We start from the raw sequence: 18538 nt of genomic DNA, 5'->3' as shown, positions 1-18538 counted from the left end.
CTAGGGTTTAAGGGTAAGTTAGATGTACACCTCCTTATAAGTGGCTTAAGGTGACATAGGTAAGGGTAAGCTAGATGCGCATCTCTTATGAGAAGCTTAGAATGATATGGGGACTAATACTATGCCAGGGTACACCTGGCGGGGCCTCCACGTGTGCGGATCGCCGGACTTGATGGACCTAGGGTCTGTTCCGGAGATGGCACTTCTTATGTTCTTATGTTATGTTCACCAGTGATCGGGGATTCTTCATTCAAGGCTGCTCTGAGCAAGCTTCCATTCAAAGGTTCGCCCTTATTTAGCCAGGGTTTGGATGCCCTTATGGCAAGTGTGCAGGACCGTTAGCCTCAGGTGCTTCCTGGCCTTGGTTCTCTACAGGGGGCGGGGACGGCTGAATTTTCATCATTTCAGGAGTACCTCGCAGTACGCCGGACCCTCTGTGGCGGGACGGCGTTTCGGAGCCTCATATAGGCCTTGCTTGGAGGTACAATGCGCCCGCAGTCTCCCAACTCTCGACCTTCGGTGGCTTCCAAAAGAGAATTATGACACCAGGGCTCTGGCAAGGCCTACCCGGATCGGGGGGCCAGCTGTTGGCCTTCCTTCTGGAATGACTGAAGATAACCTCGGACCAGTGGGTTCTGGAGGTACTCAGGGAAGGTCTTCGACTGCCTTTGTTCCGGCCGGCGGCCTGAGGGCAGTCTGGACTCGGTGCACTGGTTGCTGGATCTGGTGGCTATAGAGCCGGTTCCACAGGGCAACTTGGGGTCTGGAGATACTCGATTTACTTCATCGTGCCAAAGAAGGACTCCATCGATTGCAGACCAATTCTGGTCCTCATGGAGGTGCATGCATTCTTGCGAGTTCCACGTTTCCGGATGATATCGGCACGTGATGTGTTTACAGCGGTGGCACCCGAGGAGTTTTTGGCTTCCTTGGATCTCACGGAAGGGTATCTGTACATCCCGATTTTCCCAGAATATTGGAGGTTCCTGCGATTTCGTGTTCTAGGGAGGCATTTCCAGTTGGCTGTGCTTCCTTTCGGTTTGACATTGGCGCCCTGAACTTTGCCTAATTCATAAGAACATAAGAACTGCCTTCTCCGGATCAGACCTTCGGTCCATCAAGTCCGGCGATCCGCACACGCGGAGGCCCTGCCAGGTGTACACCTGGCGTAATTTATAGTCCATCAAATCCTTATATGCCTCTCTTAAGGAGATATGCATCTAGTTTGCTCTTGAAGCCTAGGATGGTCGATTCTGTCATAATCTCCTCTGGGAGAGCATTCCAGGTGTCAACCACTCTCTGAGTAAAGCAGAACTTCCTGACATTAGTCCTGAACCTGTCCCCCCTCAGCTTCATTACATGTCCTCTAGTCCGTGTCAAATTGGACAATGTAAATAATCTTCTCTGCTCTATTTTGTCGATTCCTTTCAGTATTTTGAAGGTCTCGATCATATCCCCACGCAGTCTCCTTTTCTCAAGGGAGAACAATCCTAGTGTTATAAGTCTGTCCTCGTATTCCAGTTTCTCCATACCCTTCACCAGTTTTGTTGCTCGTCTCTGCACCCTCTCCAGCAGCTTTATATCCTTCTTTAGGTAGGGGGACCAATGTTGGACACAGTATTCCAAGTGTGGTCTGACCATTGCCCTATAAAGCGGCATTATAACTTTCTCTGATCTACTCGAGATTCCTTTCTTTATCATGCCCAACATTTTATTTGCCTTCTTTGCCGCTGCCGCGCATTGTGCCGACGGCTTCAGGGTCCTATCTATCAGTACACCCAGGTCCTTTTCTTGTTCACTCTTCCCCAGAGTTGCACCTGACATTGTATACTCGTATTCCTTATTTTTATTGCCTAAATGCATTACCTTGCATTTCTCCACATTGAACTTCATCTGCCATTTCTCCGCCCATGTTTCTAACCGACACAAGTCGCTCTGGAGTTTCTCTCTATCCTCCTGCGATCTGATTGCCCGGCATAGTTTTGTATCGTCTGCAAACTTGATGATCTCACTGGATGTTCCTTCCTCCAGGTCATTGATATAAATATTAAAAAGGATCGGCCCAAGTACCGAGCCCTGGGGTACACCACTAGTCACTTTCTCCCAGTCGGAGAACTTCCCATTTATGCCCACTCTCTGCTTTCGGTTTTCCAGCCATTTGCCTATCCATCTTTGTATATCCCCCTCTATGCCATGGCTTTGTAGTTTCCTGAGAAGTCTTTCGTGTGGAACTTTGTCGAACGCTTTCTGGAAGTCCAAGTATATTATGTCCACCGGCTTCCCACTATCAATTTGCTCGTTCACGGTCTCGAAAAATTGGAGTAAATTAGTCAAACATGATTTCCCTTTCCTGAATCCATGTTGACTGGGTTTCATCAAGTCGTATGCGTCCAAGTGCCGGACTATGCTATCCTTGATCAGTGCTTCAACCATCTTGCCAGGGACAGACGTAAGACTAACAGGTCTATAGTTGCCCGGTTCCCCTCTCGATCCTTTTTTGAAAATTGGGGTGACGTTCGCTATCCTCCAGTCGTCCGGTATCTGTCCAGTTCTGATTGTCAGGTTTGCAAGTTTTTGCAATAACTCTCCGATTTCAAACTTCAATTCCTTTAAGACTCTCGGATGAATCCCATCCGGTCCAGGGGATTTGTCACTTTTAAGTTTGTCGATCTGATAGTATATCTGGTCTAAGTCCACTTCAACTGTGGTGAGGCTGTCTTCTATTTCTCCTGCAAACACTTTCTCCGCTTCAGGTATTGTTGAGGTGTCCTCCTTCGTAAAGACGGACGCAAAGAAGGAATTTAGTTTGTCTGCGATTTGTTTATCTTCCTTGATGTACCCTTTTCTTCCCTGGTCGTCCAGGGGTCCCACTGCCTCTTTTGCAGGTTTTTTCCCTTTCACGTATCTAAAGAAGGGCTTGAAGTTTTTGGCCTCCTGGGCTATTTTTTCCTCATATTCCTGTTTTGCATCCCTCACCGCCTTGTGACATTTCTTCTGATCATCTTTATGTTTGTTCCAGGCTTCGGTTGTCTTTATGCATTTCCATTTTTTGAAAGAGTCCTTCTTTTCTTTTATGGCTTCCTTCACCTGTATGGTAAGCCATGCCGGTTCTCTTTTGCTCTTTGTTCTCCGATCTTTGGAAATCCTCGGAATGTAGAGATCTTGTGCTTCTGTGATAGTATTTTTCAGTAGGGTCCATGCCTGATCAACCGTTTCAAGTTTGTCCACCATCTTCTCGAGTCGTTTTTCTACCATGGCTCTCATGCTATCGTATTTACCCTTTTTAAAGTTCAAGGTGGTGGTTAAGGTTTTGGCATGTTTCCCTTTCCCGATGTCAAGTTTAAAGTTGATTACATTGTGATCACTCGTTCCCAGTGGAACTATGACTTCCACTTCTGTTATCGGTCCCGTGAGGCCATTTAGGACCAAGTCCAAGGTGGCGTTGCCTCTTGTCGGCTCTTTTACCATTTGTTCCAGGAAGCAATCCCCTAGAACCTCCAGGAACTTGGCTTCCTTGCCGCAGTTGGAGGTTGCTAGTTTCCAGTCTATCCCTGGGAAATTGAAGTCTCCCAATATAATTACATTGCCTGTCTTGCATTCTTGTTTGATTTCCTCCATCATTTCTGAGTCAGTTTCCTCCGCCTGTCCTGGTGGACGATAGTAAAGGCCAATTGTGGTGGTGGTGACTGCCCTTCTGCGATCTCTGGGTGTGTTAGTGCATCCATACCTCGCTGACTGGCAGATCAGAGCTCCCTGGTGGAGCAGGGCCGCTTGGCGGTTCACCTAGTGGTGTCTTGGTTGGAACGTCTCAGATGGGAGATTTCGTCCATCGGACGCTACAGGACCAAGCAGAGACCAGTAATGTGGAAGCTATGTGGTCAACCCTGAAATTAACTCTACACGAAGCTACTAGCTGTGTAAACAAACGGCAAAGAAACAATAAACTCCAATGGTTCACCGAGGAGATCTCGCACCTCATTAAGGAGAAGAAAAAAGCATTTCTTTCCTACAAGCGTACGCAGAAAAGAGAAGCTAACGTAGAATATAGGACCAGGTCTGCAGCGGTCAAAACAGCAGTTAGGGAGGCCAAACTTCGAGTGGAAGAAACTCTGGCAAAGAACATTAAGAAAGGGGACAAATCCTTCTTCAGGTATATTAGCGATAGGAAAAGAAACACGGACGGGATAGTACGCCTTAGAAAACCACGCGGTAGCAGATTCCGATAAAGCCGAACTACTGAATGAATACTTCTGCTCAGTCTTCACCTGCGAGGCACCGGGACACAGTCCACAGTTGAAGGCAAAGCAAAATGAGGAAGACCCATTTCAGAATTTTGAGTTCACACCAGGAGACATTTACAGCGAACTTACGAGACTCAAGGTGAACAAAGCCATGGGACCGGACAATTTGCACCCAAGAGTGCTCAGAAAGTTGAGCGATGTCCTGGTGGAACCGTTGGCCGTGCTCTTCAATCTCTCACTAAGTACGGGGAAAGTTCCCTTGGACTGGAAAACAGCTAACGTCGTTCCTCTGCATAAAAAGGGTTGCAGGGCAAAGGCTGCGAATTATAGACCAGTGAGTCTGACATCAATCGTGTTTAAACTCATGGAAACACTAATTAAACGTAAATTAGACTCGATCTTGAATGAGGGGAGTCTGAGGGATCCCAGTCAACATGGATTCACCAAGGGTAGGTCCTGCCAGTCCAATCTCATCAGCTTCTTTGACTGGGTAACAAGAAGGCTGGACTTGGGAGAGTCTTTGGACGTCGTGTACTTGGATTTCAGCAAAGCTTTTGACAGCATCCCACACCGCAGGCTGCTGAGCAAGATGAAATCGATGGGGTTAGGAGAGACGCTAACTACATGGGTCAGTGATTGGCTAAGTGGCAGACTTCAGAGGGTGGTAGTTAACGGTACCCTCTCTAAAACATCGGAGGTGACCAGAGGAGTGCCGCAGGGCTCAGTTCTGGGTCCACTCCTTTTCAACATATTCATAGGGGATCTGACTCAAGGGCTTCAAGGTAAGGTAACATTATTCGCTGATGACACCAAACTATGTAATATAGTAAGTGAATGCAATCTACAAGATACCATGGCGCAGGATACTATGGCGCAGGACCTGCTTACGTTAGAAAATTGGTCCTCGACCTGGCAGCTGGGCTTCAACGCCAATAAATGTAAGGTCATGCACCTCGGAAGCGGAAATCCATGCGGTGCTTACACCTTGAATGGAGAAACTTTAACCAGGACTACAGCAGAACAAGATTTAGGAGTAATCATCAGTGCAGACATGAAAACTGCCACTCAAGTGGAGAAGGCTTCATCTAAGGCACAGCAGATGATGGATTGTATCAAGAGAAGTTTCGTCAGCCGGAAGCCTGAAGTCATAATGCCATTGTACAGAGCCATGGTGAGACTCATCTGGAATACTGTGTGCAATTCTGGAGGCCACATTACCGTAAAGATGTGCTCAGAATTGAATCGGTTCAGCGGATGGCCACCAGTATGGTCTCAGGGCTCAAGGGTCTCGTACAAAGAAAGACTGAACAAATTGCAGCTCTACACTCTCGAAGAACATAGGGAGAGGGGAGACATGATTGAGACATTTAAGTACATCACGGGACGTGTCGAGGTGGAAGATGATATTTTCTTTCTCAAAGGACCCTCGGCCACAAGAGGGCATCCACTCAAACTCAGGGGAGGGAAATTCCATGGAGATGCCAGGAAGTACTTCTTCACGGAAAGAGTGATTGATCATTGGAATAAGCTTCCAGTGCAGGTGATCGAGGCCAGCAGCATCCCAGACTTTAAGAATAAATGGGATACCTACGAGGGTCAAGTCAAGGAATAGGGTCAATAGGGTATAGACGTAAAGGGGTAGGTCAGTAGAGTGGCAGCAGACTTAAAGGGGGTCAGTAGACTTAAAGGGGTGGGTCAGTAGAGTGGGCAGACTTGATGGGCTATAGCCCTTTTCTGCCGTCATCTTTCTATGTTTATATGAAGAAGGTCGCCTCGTGCTGACCAAGGTATTGGAGTACCTGGGTATCCGGTTCAACACAGGGCTGAACTGAGTGTTTCTTTCAGAATCCCGAATTCTGAACCTCCAGAGTGCGATTCAGGACATTTTGGCGGTCACGGCTCCGCTGGCCTGGCGGTACCTGCAGGTGTTGGGTCTCATGGTGGCAATCATGGACGTCATCCATGGGTGAGAGCTTGCCTGCATCCTCTCCAGTTTTCTCTTCTGTAAAGGTGTGAGCAAGGGACATTTGACGCCGGCGCACTCATAAGCTCAAGGTGTGAAAAATAATAAAAAAACATGCAAATTGACGCTAAATGCAAAGGTTTTGTTACCAAAATATAATTATTGTTTTTATTTGTTCAATCATGACACCAAAAGAATAAAGCATAATTGCGTTAGCCGTTGCATTAGCGGGAGAACATTATAGTTGCCAAAATGCTGGCCTTCTGATAACGTGCTCAGTTTAAGATCTCAAGTCACTCTATTATATACTTTTGGATCAGTGTGACATCATCAGTTTGACAACCAATAAAATAACATGGGTGGTCTTAAAAGTTAGACAAAGAAAAAAGTTTCAGAAAATTACATTTGTTTGCTTACATTCATTTCTGAATATGCATTTACATTTTATAACATTTCCATAAATATTCTTTTTATCCTTTCCAAAAAAGTATATTAAGAGAAATCTGCAAAAGTGCTAAAATGTTCTCAGCCCTCTCCATGAGCTGACAGTTTCAAATTTCATTGTCTTTACACAGAAGCCTTCCTAGAAAAGGAGGAGGAAGGGCTGGTTTCCCCCTCTCTATGCTAGAGACTGCTAATTTCCAGATGTTATGCCCTTTGAATTTCTTTAGGTTGCAAATATATATAATATGTTTTTTCAAAACCCATTCTTTTGTTCAATCCACAGCCATACAATCATTCCAGGGGGCCCCATTCATTCATTCATAACTTGATTTATTCATATCTCGGCCATTCATATTTAATGCATTTTATATCTTAGTTTAGGACACATTATCTTCCTATCCAGCCTAAAGCACATCTGGTATCAATTAACACCACGATGCTAAGAGCCTAAACAAAGACTTGGAAAACAAAATGGATTCCAAAGACAGAGAAGAAACAGCAAAGACAGCAAAACAATAATGGAGTCCATGTATACCCTGTTTTCCTTCATGATCTAGCCTAATAGCAAAGTACATAAAAATAATATTATTATACCTTCCCTTATATTAATCTGAAGTGTGTTTTTCTGGCCTTGGCTTCATTTATATTCAGATTTTTATTCACCCGTTTTTCATACGCTTCTATTTGGGCGTGGCCTTAACTGACACATATGCTTGTATCTAACTAGAATTACCCAGAATCATACGAAAAACCAGGCACTTTTGTAGAAAAAACTCCACCAAAATACTGCACTATCATGTTCTGATATCCATTCCATTACTGTCCCATAAACATCACCCCCTACTGGCCACGAGCCACTACTGCTCAGGTGGAATCCCCTGAGAGCTGCACTGGGGATGCTTCTGCCTGGGTTGGCAGTGGCGCGCATCAGTATGCTGTGGTGGTTGAACCCAGTCACTCTGTCCACAAGGGCTTCCTCTTCGGGTCTTGGATTGGGTGACCCTGACTAAAGTCAAGAGTCTCTCTGTTTGGGGAGCAGTTTGCATGTCCATCCCAGTACAGGTCTGAGTCAGAGAGAGACGATGGTTGATCGATCGGCCGGAACTACGAGCAATCGGTTAGCTCCGCTACGGTTCCAAGTGTATCTTCACAGTACGGCTGTCAGTGTGTTCTCAGCCAATGCGATGGCTGTTGTCTATGTCTGCCGTCAGGGGGTGCGAAGAGTCCCCGGCTGGGATTGGAGGCTCAGATGCTCTTTCCATGGGCGGCGTGTCATCTCTTGGCTTTATCCACGGCTCATGTGGCCGGCATCAGCAGCGTTCGGGAAAACTTCCTCAGTTGTCAGTCTGTGGACCAGGGAGCATGGTCCCTGTCCGGAATGGCTTTCGCTCCTTCGGATCTGATGGCGCCCTAGTGAACAGGAAGGCGGACAGATTCTTCAGCCTTTGACGAGAGGTCGACGGTGTCGGACTCGACGCTCTGGTTCAAGTTTGGCCCACAGGGGACCTTCTGTGCGTCTTGCTTACGTGGTCCATGATAGGGCGCGTTTTGCGCTGGGTGTCCTCTCAGAGAGACCTGGTAATCTTTGTGGCTTCGGACTGGCCCAGATGACATTGGTACGCAGACATTGTGAGGTTGAGCTCCGGGAGTGGTCTGCGTCTTCTTTGCCATCGGTGGTTCCTCACGTAGGGTCAGTTTGCACTTCAAGATCCGGACCGCTTTGGTCCTGCGGCCTGGCGCTTGAGCGGGCAGCTTTGACGGCAAGGGGTTAGTCCTCTGCGGTTATCACCACACTCCTACAATGCAAGCGGAAGTTGCCGGTCTCGGCCTACACGAACGCCTGGGGGGGTTTTCGGCTTGGTGTGTGGGGCTCCAGGTGGACCCTTTAGGTTCCGTCGGTGGCTCCAGTTCTGGGCTTCCTGCAGGCTGGCCTCAGGAAGGGTCTGACAGTCTCCTCTCTATGTGTTCAGTTTGCAGGCCTCTTCTGTTTGAGTCCCTCTTCGTTCAGGGGTTCTCTAGATTCTCACCCGCTGTTGTCCAGTTCTTGTGGTGGGCAGGGAGGCTGGGGCCTCCCTTACAACAGCCTAGCCGTCGTGGAGCCCGAATTTGGTCCTACGCTCCCTGACTCGTCCACCCTATGAACCCCTGGATGAGATCTCTCTGAAAGATCTTACAAGTTTCAAGTTTTATTTATTTTTGATTAATCGCTTAATTAAAAATTTTTCTAAGCAAATTACAATAAATAAAATAACATGTAATTTTAACAAAATATTAAAAATATGTAATATAACAAAATATTTAAAAATTAAGACCGTCTTCCTGGTGGTGTTCACTTCTGCACAGTGAGTGTCAGAGCTTCCGGCTTTGTCGTGCAGAGTTCCTTTTCTCCACATCGCGGAGTCAGCGGTGATTTTGAAGACTGTGTCTTCTTTTCTTCCGAAAGTGGTTTCTTCTTTCCCCATAAACCAGGGAGTTCGGTTGCCGGCCTTTTGTTCCTTCGGATTCCACGTCTTGGGTCCATGTTCTGTGGTCTCTGGCTATCTGGGAGCATCTTTTGAGATATCTTGGGACCACTACCGACTTAGGTCTGTCGGACCCTCTGTGTGTCCTGGCGGGCCCTGCGCGTCAAGGTCAGCCTGCTTCTGAAACTTCTCTTTCGCGTGGATGCGAGCGGCTAATACCGCGGCCTATGTGGGGGTACAGAAGAAGCCTCCCCTTGGGGTGGAGGCTCACTCTCCTGAGGAATGGCTTCCTCGTGGGCTGAATCTCATGCAGTCTCGCCTGTGGAGACTTGTCAGAAGGCCCCTTGGGCTTCCCTTCATACCTTTTGCAGGTTTTCCAGGCTTGATGTGGCGGCTACTGGTGATACAGTCTTTGACGTTTCTGTTCTTGCGGCGGGCTCATCAGGCCCCCCCCCCCCCCCCCGAGTTTTAGGATGGCTTTGATACGTCCCATCCATTCAGCATCCCGAGAGCTTGTACAAGAATGAAAGATTAGGTTTCTTACCTCTGCTAATCTTCCTTTTTGTATAGCTTCTCGGGATACTAAACACCCACCCATCTGTTTTTTTGTCCGATTCGCAGGTCGCCTCTTTAGTACCTGGTAAGCTGGATTTCTGTCTTTGACTAGCTTCACTACATTAAAAAAAAATAAAAAATTTCATGCGTATTCCCTTTTGTTGGGTTTAAGACTTGGTGGGGGTTCCCCGGGGGTGCCCCTTCTGATCTTCAGGCTGTCCCTTTTCTAGGATTTTCCTGGGTTTTGCAGTTTGTGATGTTTGCATTCTCTGTTTGTTTCCAGTTGGCCATTGTTGGCTGTAGTTTTTGGTATCATACGATATTTTGTTCCCCTTCCTTTTGTCTTGATCCCTCTTCCCCTCTTTTTCTCTTCATACAAATTGTATTTCTGCCCTTCTCCATCTTGTATCGGTAAGTTTATGTTCGTCAGTGCGTTTGATTGTTTGTAGCATTGTTTGTAATGTACGTTTTTATTATACTTTGTTTTTATATTATGTAAAACCGCTTTGAATTTTTAATAAGGCGGTATATCAAATTTTTAATAAACCTGAAACCTGATATTGAGCAGAATTTAACTGGTAGCGGGAGTTCCTGCGCCCTCTCTCTCTTTTCTTCTGTTTCCTGTTGTCATAGGTCTACGTGCCTTTTCTACTAATTGAAGCAAGACAGGAAGCTCCCGGGCAGGTAGCCCAAAGGGGAGGGATATTTTAGTTGCACTGCAGCTGAAGCTAATAGAGATACAAGATCCCATCCGTTCAGCATCCCGAGAAGCTATACAAGAAGGAAGATTAGCAGAGGTAAGAAACCTAATCTTTCTTTGGAAAGTGCTTCTGTCAGAATGCTTTGCTTACTTCCTACATAGTGAATCACTTACAAACATTATGGAATAAATACACATTTGGACTCAGTTCCTCAAAGAAAATGAACTCTTTAGTTTGGATTAAGTTTTAGTTTTGTAGTAACATAAGTTGAAGATGGCATGGCCAGAGGTGGTGGTGATTGGAGGGTTTTTGTAAATAATATTTTGGGTATTTGGGTGGGCTGTTGGTGGGGACGTTCCTATCTAGTATATTATTTATTTAATTCATTTTCTGTCCCATTTTCCCCAACAAGCTGAGAAAAGGATACAGGTTAACAAACATAGAATAAAGACATGACAGGTTATAACATAATAGAATACAGTTAAGACAGGATACAGTTGATGTATTTACAAAACAAACTATGTTCATCTGAACTTAATCTATACAGAGGATCTAGTTCTAATGTATATTTTTCCTTCATTATTACTTAAAAGTAATATACATTTCCTTCAGTGTTCTTCATAAAGCAATAAGGGATTAGGTGAAGAGGTAAGTTTTTATTGTTTTCCTAAAGTTCAGGAGTCCTTTGAGGGATCTGTTCGGTGGGGGTAACTGATTCCACTAGCTTGGTAAGAATTGGGAGCAAGATCTTTTTCTGGCGCTTTGTAGAAGGAGGGAATGACCAGGAGATGTATGGAGCTGTATTTCCTCCTAGGAGCAGAGTGGTCTGTTTGTCATGTATTGGTTGTTATGTAGGCTGGTTTCATATTATGCCAGGATTTGAATGTTAGCATCTAAAGATGCATCATTTAGCTATGGGTAGCCAGTGAGCAGATGAGAGAGCTTGAGAGACTTCTTCAGAAGTCTGATTGCTGCATTTTGTACAAGTTGGAGACGCTGTATATTCTTTGCTGTGAGGCCGTTGAATAGCGTATTGTAGTAGTCCATGGTGGAATAGGACGAAGGCAAATAGGAGTTGGGTGAAGTCGGGTTCAGAGAAATAATTCCTTATTTTTCATAGTTGTCTTGGGTAGTAGAATGAAGAGAAGACTGGAAAGTGATAAGTTGGAGTCAAGGAGTATACCCAAGCTGTGTGCTTGGTCCTTTGCAGTTATGATAGTTGATTCCCAGATTAGAGTGGGCCAAGAGTGGGTGCAATGTTAGTTGCAGATCGAGAGGAATTTAGTTTTTGAAGCATTCAGTTGCAGTTTATTGGAGGACATCCGGTTCTTGATTTCTGAGAGGCAGTTCATGAGTTTTATGATTTGGGAGTCGCGAGTTTCTTCCAGGGTTAGATAGAGTTGGCTGTCATCAGCAAAGGAGTGTATCTGGATTTGGTGTTTGTGGGCTATGTCAAGGACTAGTTTGATGTAGACATTAAATAATAGAGGGAATAGTAGGGCTATGTCAAGGACTAATCTGATCTAAATATTAAATAATAGAGGGGATAGTAGGACCCCCTTGGGGAACACCAGAGTTCAAACAAGCGTAGGATGAACATAGAGGATCTCTAATCGGGAAAATAAGGGGTATACATTGAAGGAACTAAGGCTAGTACTGGGCAGGCTTGCACGGCCTGTGTCCCGTATAGAAGGTTTCGACGGCTGGGATGGTTAAGATGGGCTGGAGTGAGCTTTGATGGAGACTCCAGTAGATAGAACCTAAGCACACTACTGGGCAGGGCTCTGGGTTTCTGGCCCAGAAATATCTAAGAAAAAGGACCATTTAAACTAAATTAATTTATGGAGCATGTATGGTTGGGCAGGCTGGATGGACCACTTGAGTCTTTATCTGCAGTCATTTATTATGGGCTCCTTTTACTAAGCTGCGCTAGCAGTTTTAGCGCGTGCGCTAGACGCTAATGCCACCATTCAGCTGGCATTAGTTTTTGGCGTGTAGTGCGGGGTTAGCGCGGGGGCCAATGTGTCACGCGCTAAAAACGCTAGCGCATCTTAGTAAAAGGAGCCCTATGTTACTATGCTTGGTTTAGGTTTCAATATTGGGTCCCATTAAGTAATACACTTTGGGTTCTATTACTTAGGAAGAAGGTGAACCAGCGTAGTTCTGTGTCTTGGATGCCAATTTCAGAGAGCTGTGTAATGAGATGGTCAATGGTGTTGAAGGCTGAGCTGAGATTAAGTATCACCAGAAGGATGTCATTTCATTTATCTATGTGTTTCCAGCAGTCGGCAAAGATGCTGAGTAGAATAGTTTCTGTACTGTGGAATTTTTGGAATCCTGATTGGAAGGTGGATAGGGCTTTTTGTTTATCAATGGGGGGCGTGTAGTTGATTGAAAACTGTTTTTTCCAGTTTCTTGGAGATGAAGGGTAGGTTGGAGACGGGTCTAAAGTTGCTGGAAATGCTAGGGTCAAGTGTGTTTAAAAAAAAAAAAATCGACCTGATTATTACTGAGCCTGACTGTAGAGAGCTGTTGATGAGCAGAAAGATGGAGTCTGCAAAGGTGTCTTTAGCAGCCATTAGGAGGTGCGGTGGGTATGGAGCCAGATGGGCATAGTGTCTAGTGTCTTGGTGAGGTCATCATAGGAAACCATTTCGAAGATTTCTTCTTGTATGTTTGGGGATCCTGTCTTGGTGTTAGTACGGTGGAGTTGAGATTAGATCATATTTTGTCTACCTTGTCGAAGTAGTCTGAGAGCATTTCGCTGTCTAAGGTTTTTTGATCTGTTGGGGGGTCTACAGTAGCTGTTGTGAGTAGTATATCTTTTTAGCATCTAAGGTAGTTTTATGTAGGTTTTTCCAGTTGGATTTGTCACTGTCAAGCCTGGATTTGTACTATTTTCTTTCTGCTCTTCTTAGTTCTCATTTCTTGATTCTTAAATCATCGGTGAACTAGGGGGAGGAGAGTTTGCAAGGATGGCATATGATCTTTTTGATTGGTGCTAGGTCTTCATATAGGTTTTTTACCTTGGTGTGCCAGTCCATGGCAGCCTCCTCAATGAATTTAGAATTGGGTTTTGACGTGTCCCTAGGTTGGAAAGGCCCGAGGAGAGATCTCCTATGTTTATAGTGTTGTTGTTGCACGTTGTCTTGATTTGGGTTTGCTTTTTGGTTGGTGATAGCTTTGTTGTGAAGGTGTGGTTGAAGGCGATCAGAGATGGTGGTTGGACCAGGGAACTGGTTTGATGGAGTAGTTGGGAGTCATTGAGGTTGGCGATGTATCTTTTTGAATAAAGATTAAGACCAGGATGTGGCCCACAAAGTGGGTTGGTGAAGGGACTATTTGGTGGAAGCCTAGGTCTGATATCAATTTTATTAAGTCTGTGGAAGATCCAGTCTCATCTTGGTAGTCTGTGAAGTGTTAGCCTCCTAATATAATCTTGTTGTAGGTAATAACCACTTTTCCTAGGATGGATTGGATAGTAACTCATCTAAGGTGGCCATTGGAGAATGGGGTGCTCTGTATATCAAGGCGATGATGAGATCTCGATTGTGACCTGCAGAGAAGATGAGGCATTCCAGCGCTTTAGTGTGATGGCATCGATCAGTCTTGGATGGAGGTTGGATTTAATGATGGTGGCTACACCTCTTCCCCTAGCATTGATGCGTGAACAAGCTAGCACTTGGTATCCTGGTGGGCAAAGCGTACCAAGGGCAATGCTGTCATTGACCTTGAGCCAGGTTTCAGTAATTAGGAAGATGTCACAGTTATTGTCAGTGAGGAGATCGCTTAGAATGGCATCTTCTGTTGTTTACAGATCTATCATTTGCAAGGGCAATTTTGAGACTTTTTGGTGCAGGTGAGGGAAGGGGGTGGTAGGAATAGGTGCAAGGGTCTTTGTGAAAAGGGTATGCTGCAGGATAGATAACTAAGGTCTCCATATCTGCCCTGACCTGGGATGGGGGTGTACATGTTGGTGAGGAGGGTTGTTGTCCAGAGATGAGAGAGTAGACTATGCAACATTGGTGTGGGTAGTGTAGAAATGAAGGCTTATGATAGTAATGTTTGAGGTACAGAATATAACTCAGTGATCACTGGGTCAGTATCTTGGTGAGTGGTCATAGTGCCCTTCAAGTATCTTGGTGAGTGTTCAGATGCCCTTCAAGTATCTGCTTAAGAGTCAATTCTATTGTACATTTAGTACATTTGATAAAGTCTGCTTAGTAGAGCTTTGGATAGATGGTGGATTCTGTGGCTATAACCAGAGGATTAGAATTTGTTTAGAAAAACCCATCACTTAATAATAGCTAAGTTATATATACTCACTGTCTTGGTCCACACAAAGGACCCTTTGGCTTTGGCCTTTAGCAGGGCCCACCAGCAGGAGAGGCCTACCTGCTTGGAAAGCCTTTTCAAGGGTCCCAAGAGCTGCTGGTTTGCCAGTGAGGGTGGCTCCCGCCAAGGAGCTGCAAGCCGGTGCGGTGTGGGGAGATGTTGCAGTTGCTCCTTCCCCACACCGTACTGGAGTTCTTTTCCAGTATGTGATGTCGTTTAAAATTGTAAACTGCTTAGATTGCATTGTAAGTTTGCGGTATATCAAAGTGAATAAATCTGTAATCTGCCATCATTTTAACAAGTTTTGGACATTCTGGGAAAGATATGGAGGGTGGTGTGAGGAGGCCATTATCTTGCTAAAGACATGATGTATTTTTAAATTTAATAAAAATTTGCTATATTGCAACTAAGAAGGGTGTTCCATACAGTTGATGCAACCACGCCAAAGCAGAAGCTTCTGAAAACATCAACTAAAACCTGGTGAAATAATGGAACTGTTAAGTCCTTGCTTAGCAGACCAAAGCGATCTGGTAGGGGAATAGGAGACTAAGATGCTGGCTAAGAAAGAAGGGAGACCTAAACATTGGATCTGATGTGATAGAATATTAATCTTAAAAGGAATCCTTTAAGTGACTGGAAGCATGTGCTCTGTGTCAGGAAGAGAAGTAACATGATCATACTTCTTTAAGCTGTAGAGAAGTTTTATTTATTTGTTCATATATTTATTCAGTTCTCTATACCATTCTCCCAGGGGAGCTCAGAATGGTTTACATTAATTTATTCAGATACTCAAGCATGTTTTTCTCCGGTGTTTTTACTACTTGCAGTCTGTGTTATTGGTATGCAAGTAAACCTATGAGAATATAATTACAGTAATCCAGTCTTGATAATACCAAGGAATGGAAAAGAATACAAAGAGAACAAGGCTCTTTAAAAAGAGGGCTAATAGAACATAGACATCTGAGAATGGAAAAAAAGAAAATACTATCCTAGAAATCTGAGAATGGAAAGGTGTCTAAAGAACTCCTCAAATTTTTGTTTTGGAATAAGGGAGAAGGGTATCTTTAATGGTGAAGTGTGGAGGGCTTGCCTCAAGATAGTGAGAGCTGAATTTCATGACTATAGATTTATTGGAGTTGAATTTCAGACAATTATCAGTTATCCAATCTGGACAGTGTCTAATTTGTTGTAAATTGAGGAGTAGGCGGAGGCGATCTGGAGATGAAGGAGGAGCTGGATATCATGGGCATATATAAAAACTGCAAAGTTTGAAGTAATGGAGTTAGAGGAGTTAGGAAAATGTTGAAAGCATGGTTCCCAGGATTGATCCATGAGGAATCCCAGAGAGAATTGGTCAAGGGGAAGAAGCATTGGAGTGGTAAACTACATAGGAGTAATCATTGAACATGTGAATCATTTGTTCATGAAAATGTTATTGCCTCTCACAATTACTCCTGTCTTCTGATTTACCTTATAGATCCAGGCTCCCTGCGGTCCGTTCTCAACAAGGAATCCCATTCTTCGTTTGGTCTGGATTCCTTTAACTCCAGTTCTAAGGCTTCTTCCTCAACTCCAAAGCTTTTCAATAGCCTTCTACTTGGTCCTGCTGCTTCTAGTAACAAGACAGAGGGGTCTAGTCTGAGAGACCTGCTACATTCTGGCCCAGGAAAACTACCCCAAGGATCTCCAGAAACTGGAGTTTCTTTTCCTCCAGTCTTCTCCACATCTACAACTGTGAGTGGATTTTAACTGTATAATGCCTCCTGAATGGTCATACCTGTCAGTTAACCCATTCAAATATTGAACTGTTACTGGACTAAACCAAAATGGCTTCATAGGTAGTTGAATTGGAATGACAATTGTATTGGTTCAGTTGTCATTCTGATTCAACAGTCTATAAAATTGTTTTGCTTTAGTCCATTAACAGTTCAAACGGGTTCACAATGGAGAATTGAAAGAAGTTCATCTGTTCAGTTAGCAGCTGAAGGTGAACCCAGAACATTTCTATAATTGATGTTTTTAATAAAATTTGATCTACTGAATTTGCCAAGGAAGCTATTTTGAGCTCATTTTGGATTAGACATTGAAAGTAATTAAATTTGAACTTGCTGTATTATGACCAGGGTTGGTACATCCCTTGTCTGAGGCAACATTAGAAAAGCAGAGGTGGGCAGGTGAAAGGAGAAACAGCTAGGAGATGTTACCAAAGTTATGTATTTTAAAAAAGGCTCAATATGGCCAGTCTGCATCAGGAATCTACAATAGAGAATGGCACAGTGACTGTTTCCTATGGTAAGTCACGGCAAACCTACAGGAACAGGGAAAAAATCTGGCCATTTTCCGTGGGTTTATTTGATGAATCACTTAATCATACTTCTAAGCGATGAACATGGCTAAAAAAAATTTTACAACATTCAGGGGAACAATATAAGCGACATAGACTTGACGTACAGGACATACAGTACAAATAGGAAAAAGAATAAAAAATACAATAATTGATAGAAAATAAGACAAATAAGGGATAAGACAAAAAGAAGGGTTAAGAGGAGCAGAAGGAAAAAAGTAAAAATTAGGTTGAACATGAGATTATAGGAATAAGAATGAGGAAACATGAGATAATAGGAATAAGAATGAGGAAAAGAGAAAAAAAATGCGGCTTTTAACTTTGTTAGAGAGATCAGAATTTAAGGGTGCGATTCTATTTTTTTCCAATTCTTTATTCATTTTTTCATCTTACATCAAGTGTACAATATTACATCAATTGAATCATGCACATCACTTGAAATTCTTTTCTATTTTCTTAAATACATAAATTAACCCTTCCCCCACCCTCCCTTTCCACAAATATTGTAAATCAAGCATATCAAACATGTGTTATATTCAAAAATATTGATTAAAACCAATAATACAACTATATATCCCACCTTTCCCATTACTATAATTATAGTTTTAGTGTAAAAAGGTGTCTAATCATTACAATATGTTATCAATGGCCCCCAAATCTTTTTAAAATTATTATAATTCCCTTTTTGTATGGCAATTTTTCTTTCCATTTTGTATATATGGCACAATGAATTCCACCACAAGGTGTAATTTTTCCAATTTCTGGTGATATGTTGAATGGCAACTCCTGTCATTATTAATAAAAGTTTATTATTGCTTGATGAAATTTGACTTTTTATTCTCATAGACGTTCCAAATAGAATTGTATCATATGATAGAGCTACATGGTTTTCTAATAAACAATTAATTTGAGACCAAATTGATTTCCAAAAGGCCTTGATACAGGGACAAAAGTATATTAAATGATCTAGAGTCCCTGCTTTCAGATTACAGTGCCAGCATCTGTTAGACTTAGAGCTATCCAACTTTTGTAATCTAATTGGGGTCCAAAATGCTCAGTGTAACAAAAAGAACCAAGTTTGTCTCATAGATGCAGACACTGTACATCTCATTCTCCAAGACCAAATTCGTGGCCATTGAGATGCAGAAATTTGATGCTTAATCTCAATGCTCCAAATGTCTCTAAGACCAGTCTTTGGTTTTTTATTCATAAATCCAGATATCAATTTATACCATTGTGCGGCCTGGTGTCCCAGAAAATCCTCCTGAAAGCATAAGAATTCCAGACTATACTGATTGCTAAGATTTTTCCATTCAGGGAACCCCTCCTGAATAGCCTGCTTCAGCTGCAACCATTTAAAACTTTGTGATTTATTTAGACCATATTTATGTTGCAACTGTGAAAAATAAAGCAGTTTACCATTTGAAATAACATCATTTAAAGTTCGTATACCTGCAATAATCCAATGCTTCCATATGATTTTAAATTTGAAT

At 43.5% G+C, this 18538-nt stretch overlaps 1 protein-coding gene across 2 annotated transcripts in view; it reads left to right on the top strand.

The window, feature by feature from the left end:
* Positions 1–18538, top strand: part of KDM3B (lysine demethylase 3B) — a 266148-nt gene that overhangs the window by 170488 nt on the left and 77122 nt on the right. For both annotated transcript variants that reach the window (XM_033927119.1, XM_033927118.1), the window contains one exon: positions 16179–16435. In XM_033927119.1, coding sequence (XP_033783010.1) covers positions 16179–16435 — 257 coding nt within the window. The remainder of the gene's footprint in view (positions 1–16178; positions 16436–18538) is intronic.

The sequence above is a fragment of the Geotrypetes seraphini genome, chromosome 18, assembly GCF_902459505.1.
Source record: "Geotrypetes seraphini chromosome 18, aGeoSer1.1, whole genome shotgun sequence".
NCBI classification, from domain to species: domain Eukaryota; kingdom Metazoa; phylum Chordata; class Amphibia; order Gymnophiona; family Dermophiidae; genus Geotrypetes; species Geotrypetes seraphini.
Note: the sequence above shows the minus strand (reverse complement) of the source record. Positions and strands in the feature narration are given on the sequence as shown.